Genomic DNA, 18,530 nt, shown 5'->3' on the forward strand with positions numbered 1-18,530 from the left:
TTTGGGACTGAATTATTTACATATTCAGTATGCTGTTTACCTATTGTCAGATGTATGCTGGCACAGCAGTATCACCAACCACCAAGGCTCTAAGCCTGAGCCCTGTTGAATAGTCATATCTTGGTGGAAGTGTCAGTTGCTTCTGTGAAATGAAACAGGTCAAGCCTTATAATCTTTGTCTGAGAATAGCAGCCTGTGAGGACCATAAAACTATTCATGAGATGCAGCATAAAAACACTCAGGGACTGAGAGACACTATACTTTTTACTCATCTGTCCTTAGGTGACACATGGTCAGATGAACCCAGTTGAATTGGATCCGTCGTCTTAAATTGGCACTGTTAGTCTGTTCTTTATCTGATCCCCCATTGGAGATATAAGCTGAGAGCTGTGGTACTTGAGGAGATGACACAGTTCCTTTGTTACAGTAATTAATGTAATAAATTAAGGGAGAGACCCAAAGGAAAGTTGATTGTTTCTCGTTAGAGCCCTAGGTGGAAATTCAGTTGATTAGTGAGCTCCTATGAAGTGTGGCAGGTGGAGAGGGAGATGCCTGTTCTTCCAGCTGGGTAAGCTTAGAGTCACTGAGGATGGTTTACATGTTGTACTAGCTTCACCAGAGGTTGGCTAAGCACACACTGATTTCAGGGTAGCATCTGGAATTTAAGGAAGATGATATAATTTGGTTTTTTGTAGCAGCTTTGCTGTATCCCATTGATTTGTTGACCTTTCCCTAGGACATCAAACCCATGAATCTCCCACAGTTTAGATTTGAAGTCCTGTCAGTGGGGTCAACAACCTAGTGGATTGGAACAAGTGATAAAATAGAGTCCAGATGTTAAAACCATGAGCTTTTAGAGAGTACCTTGGCCCTGAGGGACTTTTGAAGGAAGTTGGAGTCTGTCACTGTAGTGTAGGATTTTGAGCCATACCTGAAGGTACAGAGTATCCTAAAAAGAAAACTCAGACTTCTGAGTTCATGGAAGAAAAAAGGATTGCCATTTTTCTTTCGTAGAACTTAGATTGATATCAGTACTACCTGTAATTTAATTTGTGAAAAAAATTTTAAACATTTTTCCTTCATATTTTAAAATACCTTGATACTCTATATAAGATCTAATTGTGAAACAACCCTCTTTAAGTTCAGATACTAGAACAGTACCAGAATATTTGGGTCATTTTATATTTTTGAGTTGTCTTATATTTCTCACATTTGTATGCTCATAATATGCTTAGAACCATGATGGGTGGGATCCCTGGGTGGCACAGCGGTTTAGCGCCTGCCTTTGGCCCAGGGCGCAATCCTGGAGACCCGGGATCAAGTCCCACGTCGGGCTCCCGGTGCATGGAGCCTGCTTCTCCCTCTGCCTGTGTCTCTGCCTCTCTCTCTCTGTGTGTGACTATCATAAATAAATAAAAATTAAAAAGAAAAAAAATAAAAAGAACCATGATGGGTGCTCCCTCCATTTTATAAATGAGAATATTTAATGAAGCAACTTGGCTAGGGTCAGTGGAAATTTGAGTCCAGAAGTCCTCTCTTCTTTCTCTCTTTTTTTTTTTTTTTTTTAAAGTAAACTCTACTCTTAACATGGGGACCAAACTCATGACCCTGAGATCAAAAGTCACATGTTCTAGGATGCCACCTGGGTAGCTCAGTCAGTTAAGCTTCTGACTCCTGATTTTCCTGAGGTCATCATCTCAGGTTCATGAATTAAGCCCGACATCTGGCCGTACTCAGCAGGGAGTTTGCTTGAGATTCTCTCTTTCCCTCTCCTCCGCTCCACCATGTTCTGTCTCTCTCAAAAGACTTATTTAGAGAGAGAGAGAGCACACATGTGAGGGGGAGAGGGACAGAGGGAGAATCTCAAGCAGACTCCCCTCCTAGCAGGGAACTGACGTGGGGCTCAGTCTCACAACCCATGAGATCACATGACCTGAGCCAAAATCAAGAGTCCCTCTTTGAACCAACTAAACCACTCAAGTGCCCCAGTAAATAAATCTTTTTAAAAAATGAGGCGCTTGGTGGTGCAGTTAGTTAAGCATCAGACTCTTGGTTTCAGTTCGCCTCATGATCTCAGGGTTGCTAGATTGGGCCCCAAGTTGGGTTCTGCACTCAGTGTGGAATCTGCTTAAGATTCTCCCCTGCCCCCATACTTGCTCTCTCAAATGAATAAATCTTAAAAAAAAAAAAAAAGTCATATGCTTTATTGACTCAGCCAGCCAGACACCCTCAGAAATCACTCTTTTTAAGTTTTTTTTTCCTTAGTAATCTCTGTAACCAACATGGGGCTGGAACTTGTGACCCCAAGATCAAGAGTTGTATGTTCTTCTGACTGAGCCTGTCAGGTGCCCCAGTAATCATATTGTGATTCTAAGTTCAGTGTTCTTTTTTTCTACACCACACTATCTTCCTAAAAATATTATGGCATTTTTTTTCTTCTTTGGCCATACAGCATTTAGAGGTAACTACCGGGGATCCCTGGGTGGCTCAGCGGTTTAGTGCCTGCCTTTGGCCTAGGGTGCAATCCTGGAGTCCCGGGATCGAGTTCTGCGTCGGGCTCCCGGTTGGAGCCTGCTTCTCCCTCTGCCTGTCTCTGCCTTTCTCTCTCTCTCTATCATGAATAAATTTAAAAAAAAATTTTTTTAAATAGAGGGAACTACCTAGCCAGACAGCTGACTCTCACATTTAAATGTGTATGATCTCTATGGTCACAAGCAGATTATACACACTCACATATAGCTGTCACTCACCCAGGGCAAAGCCTATAAGAAGATTGATCCAAAACCCATAAGAAGAGGGGTAGACAAATGAGTTGACAGCAGAACAGCATTGGAGTACTTGCTACTGAGACCAGATTATCTATGGGTAGTTGGCAGTTAAAGAGATATTCTCTGTTTATAGTCCTCTAGGGAGAAGTACTATCCTTATTATGTTTGAATATCAGTACGGTCAGTTGCCACTTTTGTCTTCTGGGCAGGGGAAGAGACCTCACAGGAAGACTCTCATTCTTAGCCATCTTGAAGTCATTGTTCATTCCTAAAGTGGGAAAGTGGTGTGATCTATGGCGTGTGCTTAAAAAAAAGTAATTAATGACCCCAAATATGTGATTACAAATCAGTGTTTGGGCTGGGAGTCTGAGCGATGGAATTGGGTTCCAGAGAGGAAACTGGGATTTGAACTTTTGTTGTTACAGGTATAGGATATGGGGAATGATTATCATGGCCTGTCTTGCTCCCTTAACTATATTCACACAGAGAGGAGTTGTTGGTGATCAGGTGCAGGAACAAAAAATAAATGGTACTGACAAGTAATTCCAGAATTGGGTGAATTGTGGTCCTAAATAAGAATGTGCAGTACAATTAGAAGAAGAGAAGAGAGAGGAAAATATTTACAGAAGCTCTTGAAAGTTGAAAATGCTTAGTGGTCTTTGCAGGGTATTGGTTCTCCTGATTCTGCACTTTCTTTGCTATGGAAGCAAGAGGTCAGTGCTTTTCATTTCCAGCAAGCATGCTAGTTGCCCTACCTCCTGGGGTTAAACATCTCTGCAATGACCTGTCAGAGAATTGATTATTAGCAGTCTAAAGCCAGGGATGCTGTAGGGAGCAGATGGGAAGTGGTTTGGCTGCTGCAGCCAGGCTGATTAAGGAATCCTTGGCAATTTTACAGTGTATCTTTGGAAATGTACCACCAAAGTTACTGTGAAGCCTGCTGGGTTTAGAAAACTGAATTTCTGAAAAGTCACCTGGTTAAAAGTAGTACTTGTGAAAGCTGTTAATACCTCAAAAATAGGACAGTTGACTCTCTAAAGAACATTGGGAATACTAAAGATCAGTCCTCAAGATACGTTTTTTTGGTTTGCATCTTGATCCAGAAATTCTGGGTAGTTTTCTAGGAAGGAAAGCACTTTTTGTTAATAGAATTAATAGAATTGTAGATTTGAAAAAGGCCCTAGGCATACCCAGACTACCCCATACCACACATAGAGAAATTCTTTATGTAATTTGCTTGACAGATGATTATGCTTTTTCTGCTCAGTACTTTCAGTGATAAAGATATGGCTTCATTAAACATTGTGGGCCATTGTTGGAAATCTCAGGTTATTGAATTTCTTCCTCAGCATCACAGGATAAGTTTCTCTCTTCAACATTTCAACCATCAGATATTTGAAGCTCCCCAACCTGTCTCCCTTCAGTATTCTCCTTTCCAGACTAAGGAATACTAATTTGTAAGACAGGGGTTTTTGATCTTTCAGTATACTCTTCTAGACATCCTTCTATTTAATGAATAGATGTAGAACCTGGAAATGAGCACAGACCACCAGATATTCAAGTTTTCATCTCCAGCTCCCCTTTGAGAAGAATCACATAAACAAACAAACAAAAAATAAAGTAAGGGCAATGTTTCTTATTTTACAAGAAAAAAAAAAATTTGCCAAGACATACAGAATTGGGAGAAGAGGAATTTGAGGAAGTGTCTTTTCTTACTAGTGTTTAGGCTGAACTTTGGGTTTTACATTATTATAGGCATTGGTTTTACCTCAGATCTTTTTCAGGAATAATTTTTTTAGAGGATTTTATTTATTTGAGAGAGAGCGAGAGGGTGTACGTGAGCAGGGTAGTGGGGAGAGCAGAGGGAGGGGGACAAGCAGACTCCATACTGAGTGTGGAGCCTGACATGGGCTCCATCCCACAACCCTGAGATCATGACTTGAGCCCAAACCAAGAGTCGTATGTTCAACTGACCAAGCCACCCAGGTGCCCCTGTTACTTTTATACCTGACAGACAACTCTGTGTAAGACTTGACTAACAACCTTTTTTCTTCAAAATTCTGTAGATTTTTCATTCTTTTTTAACATTTAATATTGCAGAGCAGTCTGAGGTTGGCCCAATTTTTGTCCTTTATAATTGGAGAATTTTGCCAGAATGTGTGCAAATTTGGCTTTTTAAATTGATTTTGCTGAAAAAATAGTAAACATTCTCAATCTGCACACAGGATTTTTTTCAGCCCAAGATATTATTCATTTATTATATCTTAATGGGTTGCTTTCCTCCCATTTGTTCTAGTCTCCTCTTAGTTTTCAGTGCTATTAAATGATGTATCTCTCTCAATTTCCCTCATTTTCTCTTTGCTGTTCTTTCTCTACACGTTCTAAGAAAAAATCTCAAGTTTTCATGTAGTTTACTGAATTATTTCCCACAGTTTCAGTTCTGTGCTTTTTTGATTTCTATATTAATTTTCATAGGTAGTTCATTTTTTGTTTCCTCCTTCCTCTTTAAAAAATGACATATTTTCATATCCTTCTAAGTTCATATCTTTTCATTTCCGCCTGTTTTCTTCTTAATGCTATCTCCTCCTTACTGGTACACTTCATTTATCCTGCTCCATATGATGGTCAGCCAATATAGTAAAGTGAGAACTGTCATAAGCTCTCTGAGTACTATCATTTTTATGTACTTTATATTCTTTCCCCCAGAGTCTCTCTTCTATCACAGTCCTGTTTTCTAGAGAAAGGTTGTATTTGTTTGTTTGTTTATAGAGGAAAGTCTTTTGAAAGTTTTGTTTTTCCAAGGTTAAACGTAGGGTTGTTTTATTTAAAGATTTTATTTATTTATTCATGAGAGACAGAGAGAGAGAGAGAGAGAGGCAGAGACATAGAGATAGAAGCAGGCTCCATGCAGGGAGCCTGATGTGGGACTCGATCCTGGGACTCCAGGATCACTCCCTGGGCCAAAGGCAGGTGCTAAACCACTGAGCCACCGAGGGATCCCCCATAGGGTTGTTTTAATGGTTAAATTACATACTGATGATAGTGCAGCTCTGGAGGAAAGTGGGTAAGCCTTAAGTGAAGAGTGAGTGTGAATGTATTATGTTCTGAGCCTAGCCACAGTTGCAAAGATTGCATGCAAGGTAATAAATTTTGATGTTGGAAAGAACTATGCTTTAATACTCCACTATAGTGTAGATTCAGTTAGAATTTCCTTTTCTAGAAACGCTCACTTGTCTCTCATAATAGAATTATTTTCATACCATATTCCACTCCCTTATTCACTTATTCACTGCTCTATTCCCAGCACCTAATTTAGATACTAGCACACAGTAGGTAATAAATACAAATTTTTTTGGAATGAATGAGCAAAGATTTGCTATACTAGTATTTATTGGAGGCCATATCTTCTTAGGTGGTATTAAGAATTCCAAATATTTTAACAAAATTTCTTTAACATTCTAGACATTTTTAGAGGTATCATTTCTCTGACTTCAGGGATAATGTTTCCTTTACTTTGTGGGCATTTTTTCATAGTTCCTACATCATGCCCACCCCACGTTCCCCCCCCCCCCCCCCGCCATTTTGCTCTTCCTTTTAAGAAGTAAGATCTCTATAGACTTGATGCCAGCAATAGTTGTTCCTGTTGGTACTAAGCTCTCTACTTGTGTAAAGGATGTATTTTCTTCTCAGATCTACAGTTAAGTGGCAGGTTAATGTGCACACCTTTTTCTCTTAAATCCCAGTTGCTAGTATTTAGTTGGTACAGCTCTGCTCTCTTGGGATGTTGTCTTCTCTTGTAACTGCACCCTGGTTCTTTGATACTGTCTTGAGGTATTAGATGAAAAAGTACAGTTTGTCTTGTCTCTGTCCTATCTGTAACATATACTACTAGAAATCACTTTGTAGGATTCATTGTGCCACTACTGGTTGGCTCTTTGTTATCTTATGAGCGTTCTTTCCTAAATGGATATAGAAAGATAGTGGACAAGGGAATGAGCAAGAAAATAACTCTTTCACTGTGTCATAACATAATACCTGGATGGTATATATTGGGTGCCAGGTTTTCTAGATGGTACACTCCCAAAGTCTCATGAACCAGGAGACTGGAGAGTGTCGTCCCCCACCCCCTTTCTTAGCCAATCTCTGTTTCATGTGATGATGCCTTGGTATTTATCAATACCATGCCACCAATCTTATATAAAAATGTGGAGAGTTATTTCACATTCTGCTGTTAGGGATTTTAGTAGCCTTCAGTCAGGGTAAATTTTTTCGTGTGTATATGTGTGTGTCTTCATAGATATTTTAGTGGAATGTGGGAAAGGCCACACTGAGTTATGCTATTTGGACATAATTTGAAACCTGGAGTTGAATAAGGCTTATTTAACTGAAATTAAGCTGATTGGATTGAGTCCTCTCTGAGGATTGCCTTCATTAGTTGCAATATTTGTCTTCTATCCTAATGTTATATTTTCTCTACTTCTTGTTTTTTCTCTTTCACTTTTATCCATAATAAGACTTTTCCCCTCAAAAGAGTAGAATGGCAAGGAATCCATATTATTTTTAGTAGGGACAAGCCCTGTTAATAGAGGACTTTTACAGCCTTTGCAAGTCCATGTTCTGAGTCTCTGATCATTCAAGAAGAAGCAAGGAGAGAGGGGGTATGAGTAAAGTTGTGCTAGAGCTTGAATCTGTTATGTGCCAGGGCCTGTATTGATTGAGAGAGGATTGCCAGCTGGCAGTGGCAGTAGAAATAAGTCTCTTGGGAATGGGAAACTAACTCTAGAGGATTCCTAGTTAAGACTACACAGAATCTCCGGGCATTTGGAAATACTGTACTCTCCCCTGGGGAGATGGAGCGGGAATTAACTTTTCCCCTGGTCCAATGTGACTTGGTTAGAAATACAATTGAACCTGTTTGTCTTGTCCATTGTGATGTGGTAGCCCCCTAGGAACAGTCTGTTTTGTGTGGGAGTTTATTTCAGGCTGTCTCCTTGCCTGTATTGTTTCCTTTAACAGCTCTTTAAATTTTCTTTTTCCAGCAATGATGTTGTCCACTGGGCATGTACTGACCAATGTGGCAGGTCTGAGAACATAGCTGAAGCTGAAAATAGGAAAGCTGGGGGCAAGGAAGAGCCTTGAATCTTGAGGTGGGACGTTGACTCTAAGATGTCCTTGAGCAGTGGAGCCTCCGGAGGGAAAGGAGTGGATGCAAACCCGGTTGAGACATACGACAGTGGGGATGAATGGGACATTGGAGTAGGGAATCTCATCATTGACCTGGACGCCGATCTGGAAAAGGACCAGCAGAAACTGGAAATGTCAGGCTCAAAGGAGGTGGGGATACCGGCTCCCAATGCTGTGGCCACACTACCAGACAACATCAAGTTTGTGACCCCAGTGCCAGGTCCTCAAGGGAAGGAAGGCAAATCAAAATCCAAAAGGAATAAGAGTGGCAAAGACACTAGCAAACCCACTCCAGGGACTTCCCTGTTCACTCCAAGTGAGGGGGCAGCTAGCAAGAAAGAGGTGCAGGGACGCTCAGGAGATGGTGCCAATGCAGGAAGCCTGGTTGCTGCTATTGCTCCCAAGGGCTCAGAGAAGGCGGCTAAGGCATCCCGCAGTGTAGCCGGCTCCAAAAAGGAGAAGGAGAACAGCTCATCTAAGAGCAAGAAGGAGAGAAGCGAAGGAGTGGGGACTTGTTCAGAAAAGGATCCTGGGGTCCTCCAGCCAGTTCCCTTGGGAGGACGGGGTGGTCAGTATGATGGAAGTGCAGGGGTGGATACAGGAGCTGTGGAGCCACTTGGGAGTATAGCTATTGAGCCTGGGGCAGCGCTCAATCCTTTGGGAGCTAAACCGGAGCCAGAGGAAGGGGAGAATGAGTGTCGCCCGCTAAAGAAAGTCAAGTCTGAAAAGGTAAGAGGTGGCCAGATCTGGCTGCCTACTGCCAGTCAGAACTGCCCTGGACTAACCACCAAATGCTTTGTACACTCTGTGGGAGGCTCATTAGTTTGTGGGTAATGACCAATTACAAGGTCAGAGCAGCTGGTAATGATAATGCGGTTTTGTTCCAAATTAGGGGATTCTCTACAGATTCATTAACAGCAGGCCTGGACATTTTGGAGAATATCTATTGTTGGGGGCAGCTACTTGGTAGAATGAATTTTCTCTAAGTCGAGAACCTGCCACCTTGTCCTTGTCCCACCCTCAAACACTTGTTGCTGGAGACTGGCATCAGCCTTTATGTGGTCTCCAGCTTAACTACTTTCATCCTCAGAGTCATTGATAAACAATAAATTGATAATAGGCTTTCAGTTGAGTGCGGTTCTTAATGGGATAAATAGTGCCGCTGGGTTTCTGGAACAGAAAAGGTTAAATAAGTTTCATGGTATGATATCTACCAAGTGTTCTATTGGTGGCTACCAAAGAGCAAAGGGGCAGGTAAATAGGGGAGCAAGAGGTACTGGCTGTACTAAGAAGTACTTAATCAGGCCTTATGAGTTAGTGTTGTGGCCATGCATGTTTGGCCTTGAAAGAGATTCTTTGGCCACTAAAGGTATAGTTCTTGGCCAAGTATCTCCCTCAACTATTGATAATCAAAGTGTCCTGGTGGTTTAATAGCTGCCAAATAGTGTAATGATACCTTACCTTCTGCTTGAGTTGGAAGGACAGGTGCTTGCAGCCCCAGGAGGGGCTCTCCTCCTCTGGGAAGATGATCTTAGTTCACGTCTCAGGAAATAGAGCTTGTAGGGCTGGAGCAGAGTAGGTGTGAGTCTAGGGTCAGCTCAGGCTGCCTTAAACTTAAGCAGCTTACAATTTCCTGCAAAGTGGCTGGTCTGGTGTTGAGCCCTTCATTGGCTCTTGATTTTTCCGCTCTGTGTTTTTTGCTCACCCTGTGCTTTCAGCTGATCCCAGCAGATGCAGTATAAATTGGTTTCTCTGTAATTACATCAGCTGCAACAGGGAATACCTATTTCCATATGTAAGTGTTAATAAATAGAGGCTGGATGTGTATGTTTGTGTGGTGGTGCCCTTTCTGGGCCTGGATTCCAGTGGTAGCTTGTACTTTCTTTTCTGTAGGTATTTTGGTCTTTGCCTCCGGCACATCTGTAGCTCTTAGCAACATCTGGGCTTCCCTAGTAACAGGGCTGTGAATTTTCTTCCACTAATAACACAATGGTTCATTCCCTTTCACCAGAGGCAGCTGCCAGAGAGAAGCTGCCTGTGTTTAGGTGACAGATGCTATAGTCCACCTCAGCAGCATCAAGTTCCAGCTGGCTACTGGCATGGCTTGTCCTGTGCTGGCTGTGATTTACCATTTTCTCTGGGGTGCAGATGGATAATACTGTTTTTAAAGAGGCCTAGGAGTACCAGGAGTTGTTGCTTCTGTTCCAGGCCCATTAGACTGTTCCCTACATCTGGCTGCAGTAAACTCATGCCATATATTCATGTTCATAATCATTGTTCTTCCTGTGCTAAAAAATGGCCATTTCTGAGAGTAGACTTCTTTTCCTTTCTGTTTAGAATTCTTGACTCATGTTGCAATCTTGCAGGCCCAGTCAGTAGTCATCTGTAGGTGACAGGATTAATGATGCTGAACTTTACATTGGATTTAAATCTAAATGTCCATTATAGTCTCCAATACAGTAGCAAATGGAACTTGTTTTCTTTTAGAGGTCCAGGGACTGATTGGGTGGCCGCTCTTCAGAATTTAATTAGGCTGAAAGATGCAATGTATTCAGCTAAGAAAACACCTTGCTGCCAAGGAGGTTTGCCCCTTCATAATGTAGCTGTGCTATGTTCGCCTTGTCGCTCAAGGAGACTGAGAGTGGGGCAATGGAATGAGAGAGGAAAAAGAGAGAGAGACTGTGCTTCAGTTTTTGGAAGAAAGATAAAATTGCTAGGAAGTCCTTTTTTTAAGAAGCAGAAAGTTGCTCTGCAGTTTAATATTACTGTAAGCCAAAACCTGGTTTCTCAGTTCCTTTCCCTGTTCCCTCAAACCTTTTGAACAGTCTGGTTCTGGGGGTGCCTTTCCATAAAGCCTTTGATCATTGAAATAATTATTTAAATGTTTGGAAGTTGCTAGGAGATGAAAACACTGTGCAGGAAGAGTGTTTCTAGAATGGGAGGAGGGGAAGACTTAAGGGAAAAGAAGGCTAGGAATCTTATAGCAGATCAGCTTTTGGGAAACAAGGACTCTGGGGTTTAGGGTATAATAGGGGCTCAGTGATGATTACTACTAGAGCTTATAAGCTAAGTCTTTGAAAACTTTAAGATTTTCTCTCTGAGATATGGGCTTGCCTATGCCTAATTGGTTTGGAATGTTCTTTCTATGTGGGGACAACCAACAAAACTAAAACAGCAAAACAGATGTTTTGATATAATCTGGGAATTACATACTCTGAGCGAGGAGCTCTCATGAAGAAAGAAAACTCATAAAATTTGGGAAGTGTCTTGGCTGGAATCTCCTCCTAACCATGTCCCACCCCCACCCCACCACCCAACACCTTGGAAACAGGAAGCAAGACAAATAGTTTGTGGTGTAGGATAGAATTGTCACATGTCTACACTAGCTAATGAGGGAGATAAGAGTATTCAAATCATCTACCTCAGGACCTTCTTTCTCATCTAGGTGGGTATTTCAGGCTGTGGCTGAGGGCATTTCCTCTCAGCCAAGGATGTGGATTACCCTTCATGGGATCTCACTTAGGCTCCATTACACCTTTCTCTGGAAGGGCCCACTGTGCTATTTCCCAGAGATTTAGGAGAGACCAGAAATGGCTCTTAGCAACTGCTGCTGCCCTGAATTGTTATTGAACACTCCTGTTCATACTTCCTGCCAGCTGAAGAGATGGGGGAGGGAATGTTGAGGAATAAACAAGAAGGAGCTTAAGGGTTCCTGCCTGTTCCCTTGCTTTTGTTTTGATTGGTAGATTAAGTTAGGGATGGAAAGGGTAGGGAGGGAGGAAGAAGGGTGCCTGCCTGAATGTTCTAAGCTTAGAGCTTAGTGCTTGTGTTGCCACTCTAACAGGTAAGGAAAAAAGAATTTACAAACCACAGAAGGCAGTGATATATCTGTGTGGAGTCTGTCCTGCATTACAGACCCTTGTCAGAGTGGGCTTAAACCAGGAATTTAAGGTGGGACTCCTTATTTTTTCAAATCATATAAAGTAAGCAGTAGGCTCTAGTGGCTAAAGGATCTAGAGGTTTGGAACCAGAAGCTCCCTGGCCTCTTTAGCTGCTGTTTTTGATCTTGCAAGGTAGGAACAGTCTGCACTCTGCTTTCCTCCTGTTTTGGGTCTCAGCTTCTGCTACTCTCAGACTGCTACATATATTACCACATCCCCCCTTAGTTCAGGATAAAACAAAACAAAACCCATTAAGTGTGTTCTTTGCTCTTTCCCCTTCTGATCATGGTTGCCATCGTATCCTGTGTTATAAGAGCATCTTCCTTTGCCCTTGGTTTTGTTTTTCTGCCCTAGTTTATGCCTTCCAGCTCAGTTTTCTCATGTTACAATCCCTCATTGCCCAACCAAGGTCAGGTCTCTTTTTCTTTCTGATCCAAGGCTTTCTCTCTTAAAGCCTTCCTCCTTCACGAGCTGTTCTTTCTTAGCTATTGATTGCATAGCAGTCAGCCATGCTTCCTGAAGCCAAATGTCCTCAAGCATTTTCCTTCATGGAAAAAATTAAAAACGAAGTTGATATTTATGTGGGACAGAGATGCAACAGAGCCTGAGCTTAATTTATTTCTTCTTAGGTAGCTCTGTTTTCCACCTGGGTGTTGCAATTCAAGCGGGGGGCTGGCGGGGGGGGGGGGGGGGGGCATTGAAAAATTACCTTATCCGATCTCCTCGTTTTTTGGAAGAAACTAAGACTAGGGAGGTCATGTGACTTGCCTAGGCTTTTACAGGTAGTCAGTGGCAAAGCCATGCTTAGAAACCAGGTTTTTGGTGACCAACTTCTTGTGGCATATTGTTACTCTGGGATTATTAAAATGTCTTCAACTGTAATGAGAGATTCTGTTTTTCAACCCTAAAAGCTACCTTAGAAACGTTGCATGTAAATTCCCAGATAGGCTAGAAATTGTTTTCATTGTTTTTCATACTGATTTTAACATTGTAGATAATCAATAAACAAAGATCCTTGAGTTTAGGGTTTTTTGGTATGATGATGATGTTTGTAAAGAACTATTTATAGCTGGTGTTAAATCTATCCTATTATATAGCTAAAGAGGGAAAAAGTTACTTTTTAACTGCTACTTTAAACTTGGTTTTCTGTGTGTGTGTTTTCTGATTTTTTTCTGGAATATTGCATTCAAATTTTCATTGGGGCATTGCCAGTTCCCTCTTTCTTTGCAACTGCAGGTAAGATAAAACTAGTGCTTCTTGGACATACCACTAATAGGTAGACCTTAAATGTATTGTGGATATTAACTGTTTTGTAAAAACATGACATATATATATACTGTTGAATACCATTCATTCAGTACATTGAATGCATTTTATTTTTATTTTTAAAAAATTTAATTGAGATATAGTTGACAATCAAGTGCATTTTTGATTCCAGGTATTGTACTTGGTGCTGGGTATGCATTAGTAAATAAAACAGAGAAGATTCTTGCTCTTTGGACCTTATAGTTTACCATCTACTCTAGTAGAATCCCTAAAAGTGTGGCCCATAAAGCCATGTATATATCACATCAGCTGAGTGTCAAAATGCAGATTCTTGGACCCTACCCCAGTTTTGCTAAATAAGTTTTAGGAATAGGGGCCCAGAAATCTTTCAGAAGTCTCTCCAGAGGAGCACCTGGGTGGCTCAGTGGTTGAGCATCTGCCTTTGGCTCACGTCGTGATCCTGGGGTCCTGGGATCGAGTCCCACCCACATCAGGGGGAACCTGCTTCTCCCTCTGCCTAAGCCTCTGCCTCTCTCTGTGTCTCACATGAATAAATAAAATCTTTTAAAAAAAAGTCTCTCCAGATAATTTCTATATACTTTAACATTTGAGAACCATTGTGAATTTTCTTTTTAAGGTGAGAATTGGGAACCACTTCTGACATGAAATGCTAGCCTTCTTTATAAACTTAAATTTCACATCAACTTTTATCTATAACTTAGAGGTTAAGAGTGTAAACTCTGGAGCAAGAATAGCTGGTTTATATCCCAGCTTTGCCACTTATTAACTGGGTAATCTTGAGCAAGTTACTTAACTGCTCTACTTCAGTTTTTTTCATCTGCGAAATGAGGAAAACAATAGTTCCTATGTAGTGTTGTTATGAGATTAAATTAATTAATGCATATAAAACACTTTGAACAGTGCTTGGCATCCAGTAGGAAGCATTCAATAAATATTAGAGAGAAAAACATGTTTAAGTTAAAATATGTCTCAGTCTGCCCTAGGCAATAATGGGCTGAAATACAACATTCCACCTATACAGGAAGCCCAGTATTAATAGATAAACATGTTGGCTAAGATTTTGAGAGCTGTGCTCAGAAGTTCCAAACCTGGGTTGGGAAATTTTCATGCTGGTGACGGGTTCTAAAGCTCCTGATATTTATAGTGGGGTTTAGAAAAGGGGAGAGACTGAAAATTGGCTTTAAAAGATCTTGAAGTAGCCTGTTGAATTTCACATTTCATATAAATTGAGTTTCCTTTCTGGCCATATCCCCAAATGTGGGATTGCGTATGTTGGATAGATGTTTTTGTGGGTTTGCCAGCCTCTGCAATCCCTTGTATGCTGGAAGAGCACTAAATGCTTTTTGTTTCTACATAAGAGTGCATGGAAAATCTAAGTCCCAGTTCTTAATCTTCCTTCCCCAGTGCGAACTTGTATTTTTGCCATTTGGGTATAAGAGCTTTTACCAGCAGAGCTCATCCAGTGAGGCAGCAGGACTTGGGCTTTCAGGCTGGAGGTGGCAGTAACATACACAGCTGAGATCCTGCCACTGCTGGCTGTCTAAGCCCTCCTCTCTGTGGTTTTCACTCTTCAAGCCATGCTTGAGTAACCCGCCTCCAGAGCTGCTGACAGGGCCGTGTTCAGAGGCCTTGGAAATTACACTGTTCATTTCCTTATCATCCCCTGACCTGCAGTGCAGAGCCTTCTGGTGCAGGAACAAGGCAGAAAAAAAAATCCAGAGGGCTCCCAGCCAGCATGTGTCAAGGGCTACAAAGAAGGAAATTGGACTTGCTCACTTCAAAACCATGGGGTTAGGCTTTGATTTTTGGTTCCTGCCGAGAGTTATTTGTGTGTGTGCGCATGTTTTATCTCTGTGTATATGTATAGAATGAGTCTGTGCATGGCAAAGCTGTAGAGGAGGAGCATCTGAAAGTAGAGAGCAGAGGAAAGATTGCTTTTTCTCTTCGGTTAATTTCCCAGTTGTGCCATTGGGATGGGCCTGGAAGGATTAGCATCAGGAAGGTGCCAAGCCATATTAATATTTTAAAATATATTTCTCTTGGTACAACTTAGTCATGGTTGACAGCACCCACCCAAGTAAGAAGCTTCCCTGGCAGGCTGAAGAGACATTTTTAACAAATCCTATGCCTGAAGTCATTCATCCTAGAAGACATTGATATAATCAGTGTTTAAGCTACCTGAGAAAGGATAGACTTTGGGTGAGTCTTGGGTAAGAGGAATAGCGAACAGCTCTTTTGAGATGGAGGATAGTGTGACAAAAGAGACAGACAGAAGGAATTTATAGCATTTTGAGATTTTTCTGTTTATAGGGGAAAATTCTGTTTAGAAGAACCTGTCCTAGATTTTTCAGCATTACAAAACAGTCTAGGGATGCCTGGGTGGCTCAGTAAATTAAGCTTCTGCCTCTGGCTTAGGTCCTTGGGGTCCTGGGATCAAGCCCCATGTCTGGCTCCCTGCTTGGTGGGGACCTTACTCTCTCTGCCACTCCCCTCTGCTTGTGCTCTCTCTCCCTCTCTCAAATAATTAAAAAAAAAAAAAACTGGCAAAAAACAATCTACCTCCTTTTTCCTTTAGCATTTCTCTTGCCCTAGGACACCTAAAGGAAACACTTTCAGGCTAAAGAAGTAAAATGTGGGTGGTGAGAGGCTCTTGAGCAGAATTTACAATCATTCTGTTCTTAATTTTCCTTTTTTAGATTTCCACTGCCTTAATGTCATTGGTGATATTGGAGCCTTTGTGAAGTGGGGGGAAAAAGAAGTCTTTGAGCTTTCAGACCCTAGAGGTTTTTTTAAATCCTAAGTGTCTCTCTTGTTAGAAGTACTCTGTAGAGAAGTGTTTTCACATGAGAAAGTGATAGGTAAGGTGAGAGGGGATTACTTTCTCCTTTTTATAAAGCAGTAGTCCCTGTATCATCATCAGCAGCAGCAGCATCTGGAAACTTGTTAGAAATTCAAATATCAGAGCTCATCCCAGTCCCAGTCCCCCAAATCAGAAACTCTGGGGCTAAAAAAAAAAAAAAAAAAAAAAAAAAAAAGAAACTCTGGGGCTGAGGCCCAACAATTTATGTTTGTTTTGTTTTTAAGATTTTATTTATTTATTCATGAGCGATACAAAAAGAGAAGCAGAGACATAGGCAGACCTGAGCCAAACGCAGACACTCAACCACTGAATCACGCAGGAATCCCCAACGATTTGTATTTTTAAAAAAATGTTTTAATTTTTATTTATTTATGATAGTCACAGAGAGAGAGAGAGAAAGAGAGAGAAGCAGAGACATAGGCAGAGGGAGAAGCAGGCTCCATGCACCGGGAGTCCGATGTGGGATTCGATCCCGGGTCTCCAGGATCGCGCCCTGGGCCAAAGGCAGGCACCAAACTGCTGCGCCACCCAGGGATCCGAACGATTTGTATTTTAATATTAGTTCTTTTTTTGACCATGATATACATGATATACACTGAAGTTTGAGATTGGCTGTCATGGAGCACCTTCTCCTTTTTAATAATGAGGATCAAATTGGAAGGAATACCTAAGGGTTTGGGACTTTGAGAGCAGTAAAGATATTTAAAATACTTAACTTTTCCAAGCTGCTTTTCTTATCTGTAATGTGGAAGTGAATGATAGTTCTGACCTTACTGTGAGGATTAGATCAGATAAAGAACGTTAAATACTCAGCACAGTGCCTAGCATATTGTAACTTCTCAATAAATGTTAGCTATTGCTGATACTGTTATAAGCTATGAGGTGCAAGGTCATTATGAAATTAAGATGACAGGATATTTTTAGAGACTTTAAAGAGTTAAGCGCCTGAAGGTTTTGGAAAGAATGAGTTTTTGATAGTTTATATTCTAACTCCTACTGATTTCCAGGAAGGCTTGAGGAAAGATTGGTTCAGAGCACTCAGAGCCATTGAGGTTTGGAGTTCTATTGTTTGATTAGTTAGTTTGGAAGTGTTTGTTGGACTCCTGGTATAGGGTTGATCTCAGATTGAAGAACCATGGCTCTTACTTAGCTGTTTCCCATTAAAGTTAGATTTTTTGGTATATATTCAGGCCTTCTGAATTGTTTTTCTAAGGATTGAAATGAATGTAACATGATTGCTTTTGTTTAGAAAATGTTTTCCCTTCTGTAAAGGAGTACAGACTTCATTCAGCCTTTCGAAGGAATTACACCTACAGGTAATCTGAACAATGAGGAGAAGAATGAGGATTAAGATACTTCTTTTTGTGAACTTGTCACTAGCTGCAGGAAATAAGACAATTCTTTCATATTGGTAGTGGTCTGTTTTCAACTTGAAATGTCCATTGGGAGAATACAATTTATGTGCCTGAAAAATGCACTAATTGAGTATTTTTAAGTTTGAGACCATTGGATTCCAGTGGTCTAGTAAATACTATATTGTGTTTAGATGAGCCAGACCTGGCCATGAAATGCTTTTTGGTCTTTTTTTTTTTTTTTTTAATTAAGGGATAATTGACATATTAGTTTCAGGTGTACAACATGGTGATTTGGTATTTGTATGTATTTGCAAAATGATCACAATAAGTCCAGTTAATATCTGTAACTACATATAGTTAAAATCTTTTTTTTGTGATAAGAATGTTCAAGATTTACTCTCCTAGCTACTTTCAAATATACCATACAGTTTTAATTAACTGTGGTCACCATGACATACATTAATTATGTCCCCATGGCTTATTCATTTTATTCATTAATTTAAAAGATTTTATGAGAGACACAGAGGTAGAGACATAGGCAGAGGGAGAAGCAGGCTCCCTGTAGGGACCCTAATGCAGGATTAGATCCCAGAACCTCGTGATCATTACCTGAGCCAAAGGCAGACGCTCAACCACTGAGTCACCCAGGTGCCTGGCTTATTTATTTTATAACTGGAAATTAGTACCTTTCGACCTTATTCCATTTTACCCACTTCTCAGGCAACCACTGGTCTATTCTCTATATCCATAAGCTTAGGTGTTTTTTTGTTTTGTTTAAGTTCCACATAAAGGGGTGCCTGGATGGCTCAGGCAGTTAGGTGTCTGACTCCTGCTTTTGGCTCAGGTCATGATCTCAAGGTCATGAGATCAATCCCTGCATTGGGCTCTACACTGGGTGTGGAGCCTGCTTTAAGAGTCACTTTCTCCCTCTCCCTTTGCCCAATCCACTTACCCCCACCCCACCCCCACATGCATGCTTATGCTCTCAAAAAAAAATGATACATGTAAGTGAAATCATATAGTATTAATCTTTTTCTGACTTATTTCACTTAGCATAATGCCCTCAAGGTCCCTCTGTGTAGTTGCAAATGGCAAGATTTCATTCCTTTTTTAATGAATGAAAAGTATTCCATTT

General features: G+C 41.0%; 1 protein-coding gene across 4 annotated transcripts in view; it reads left to right on the top strand.

The window, feature by feature from the left end:
• The window catches only part of ZNF609 (zinc finger protein 609), a 209,513-nt gene that overhangs the window by 22,346 nt on the left and 168,637 nt on the right, over positions 1-18,530 (top strand). For 2 of the 4 annotated variants that reach the window (XM_025472498.3, XM_025472497.3), the window contains exon 2: positions 7,808-8,681. The exons of 1 other annotated variant lie outside the window; for it this stretch is intronic. In XM_025472498.3, the coding sequence (XP_025328283.1) occupies positions 7,935-8,681 (747 nt within the window). In that variant the 5' untranslated portion in view covers positions 7,808-7,934. The remainder of the gene's footprint in view (positions 1-7,807; positions 8,682-18,530) is intronic. One more of the 4 variants, XM_035708632.2, reaches the window with a different exon arrangement.

The sequence above is a fragment of the Canis lupus genome, chromosome 30 (assembly GCF_003254725.2).
Source record: "Canis lupus dingo isolate Sandy chromosome 30, ASM325472v2, whole genome shotgun sequence".
In the NCBI taxonomy this organism is placed as follows: domain Eukaryota; kingdom Metazoa; phylum Chordata; class Mammalia; order Carnivora; family Canidae; genus Canis; species Canis lupus.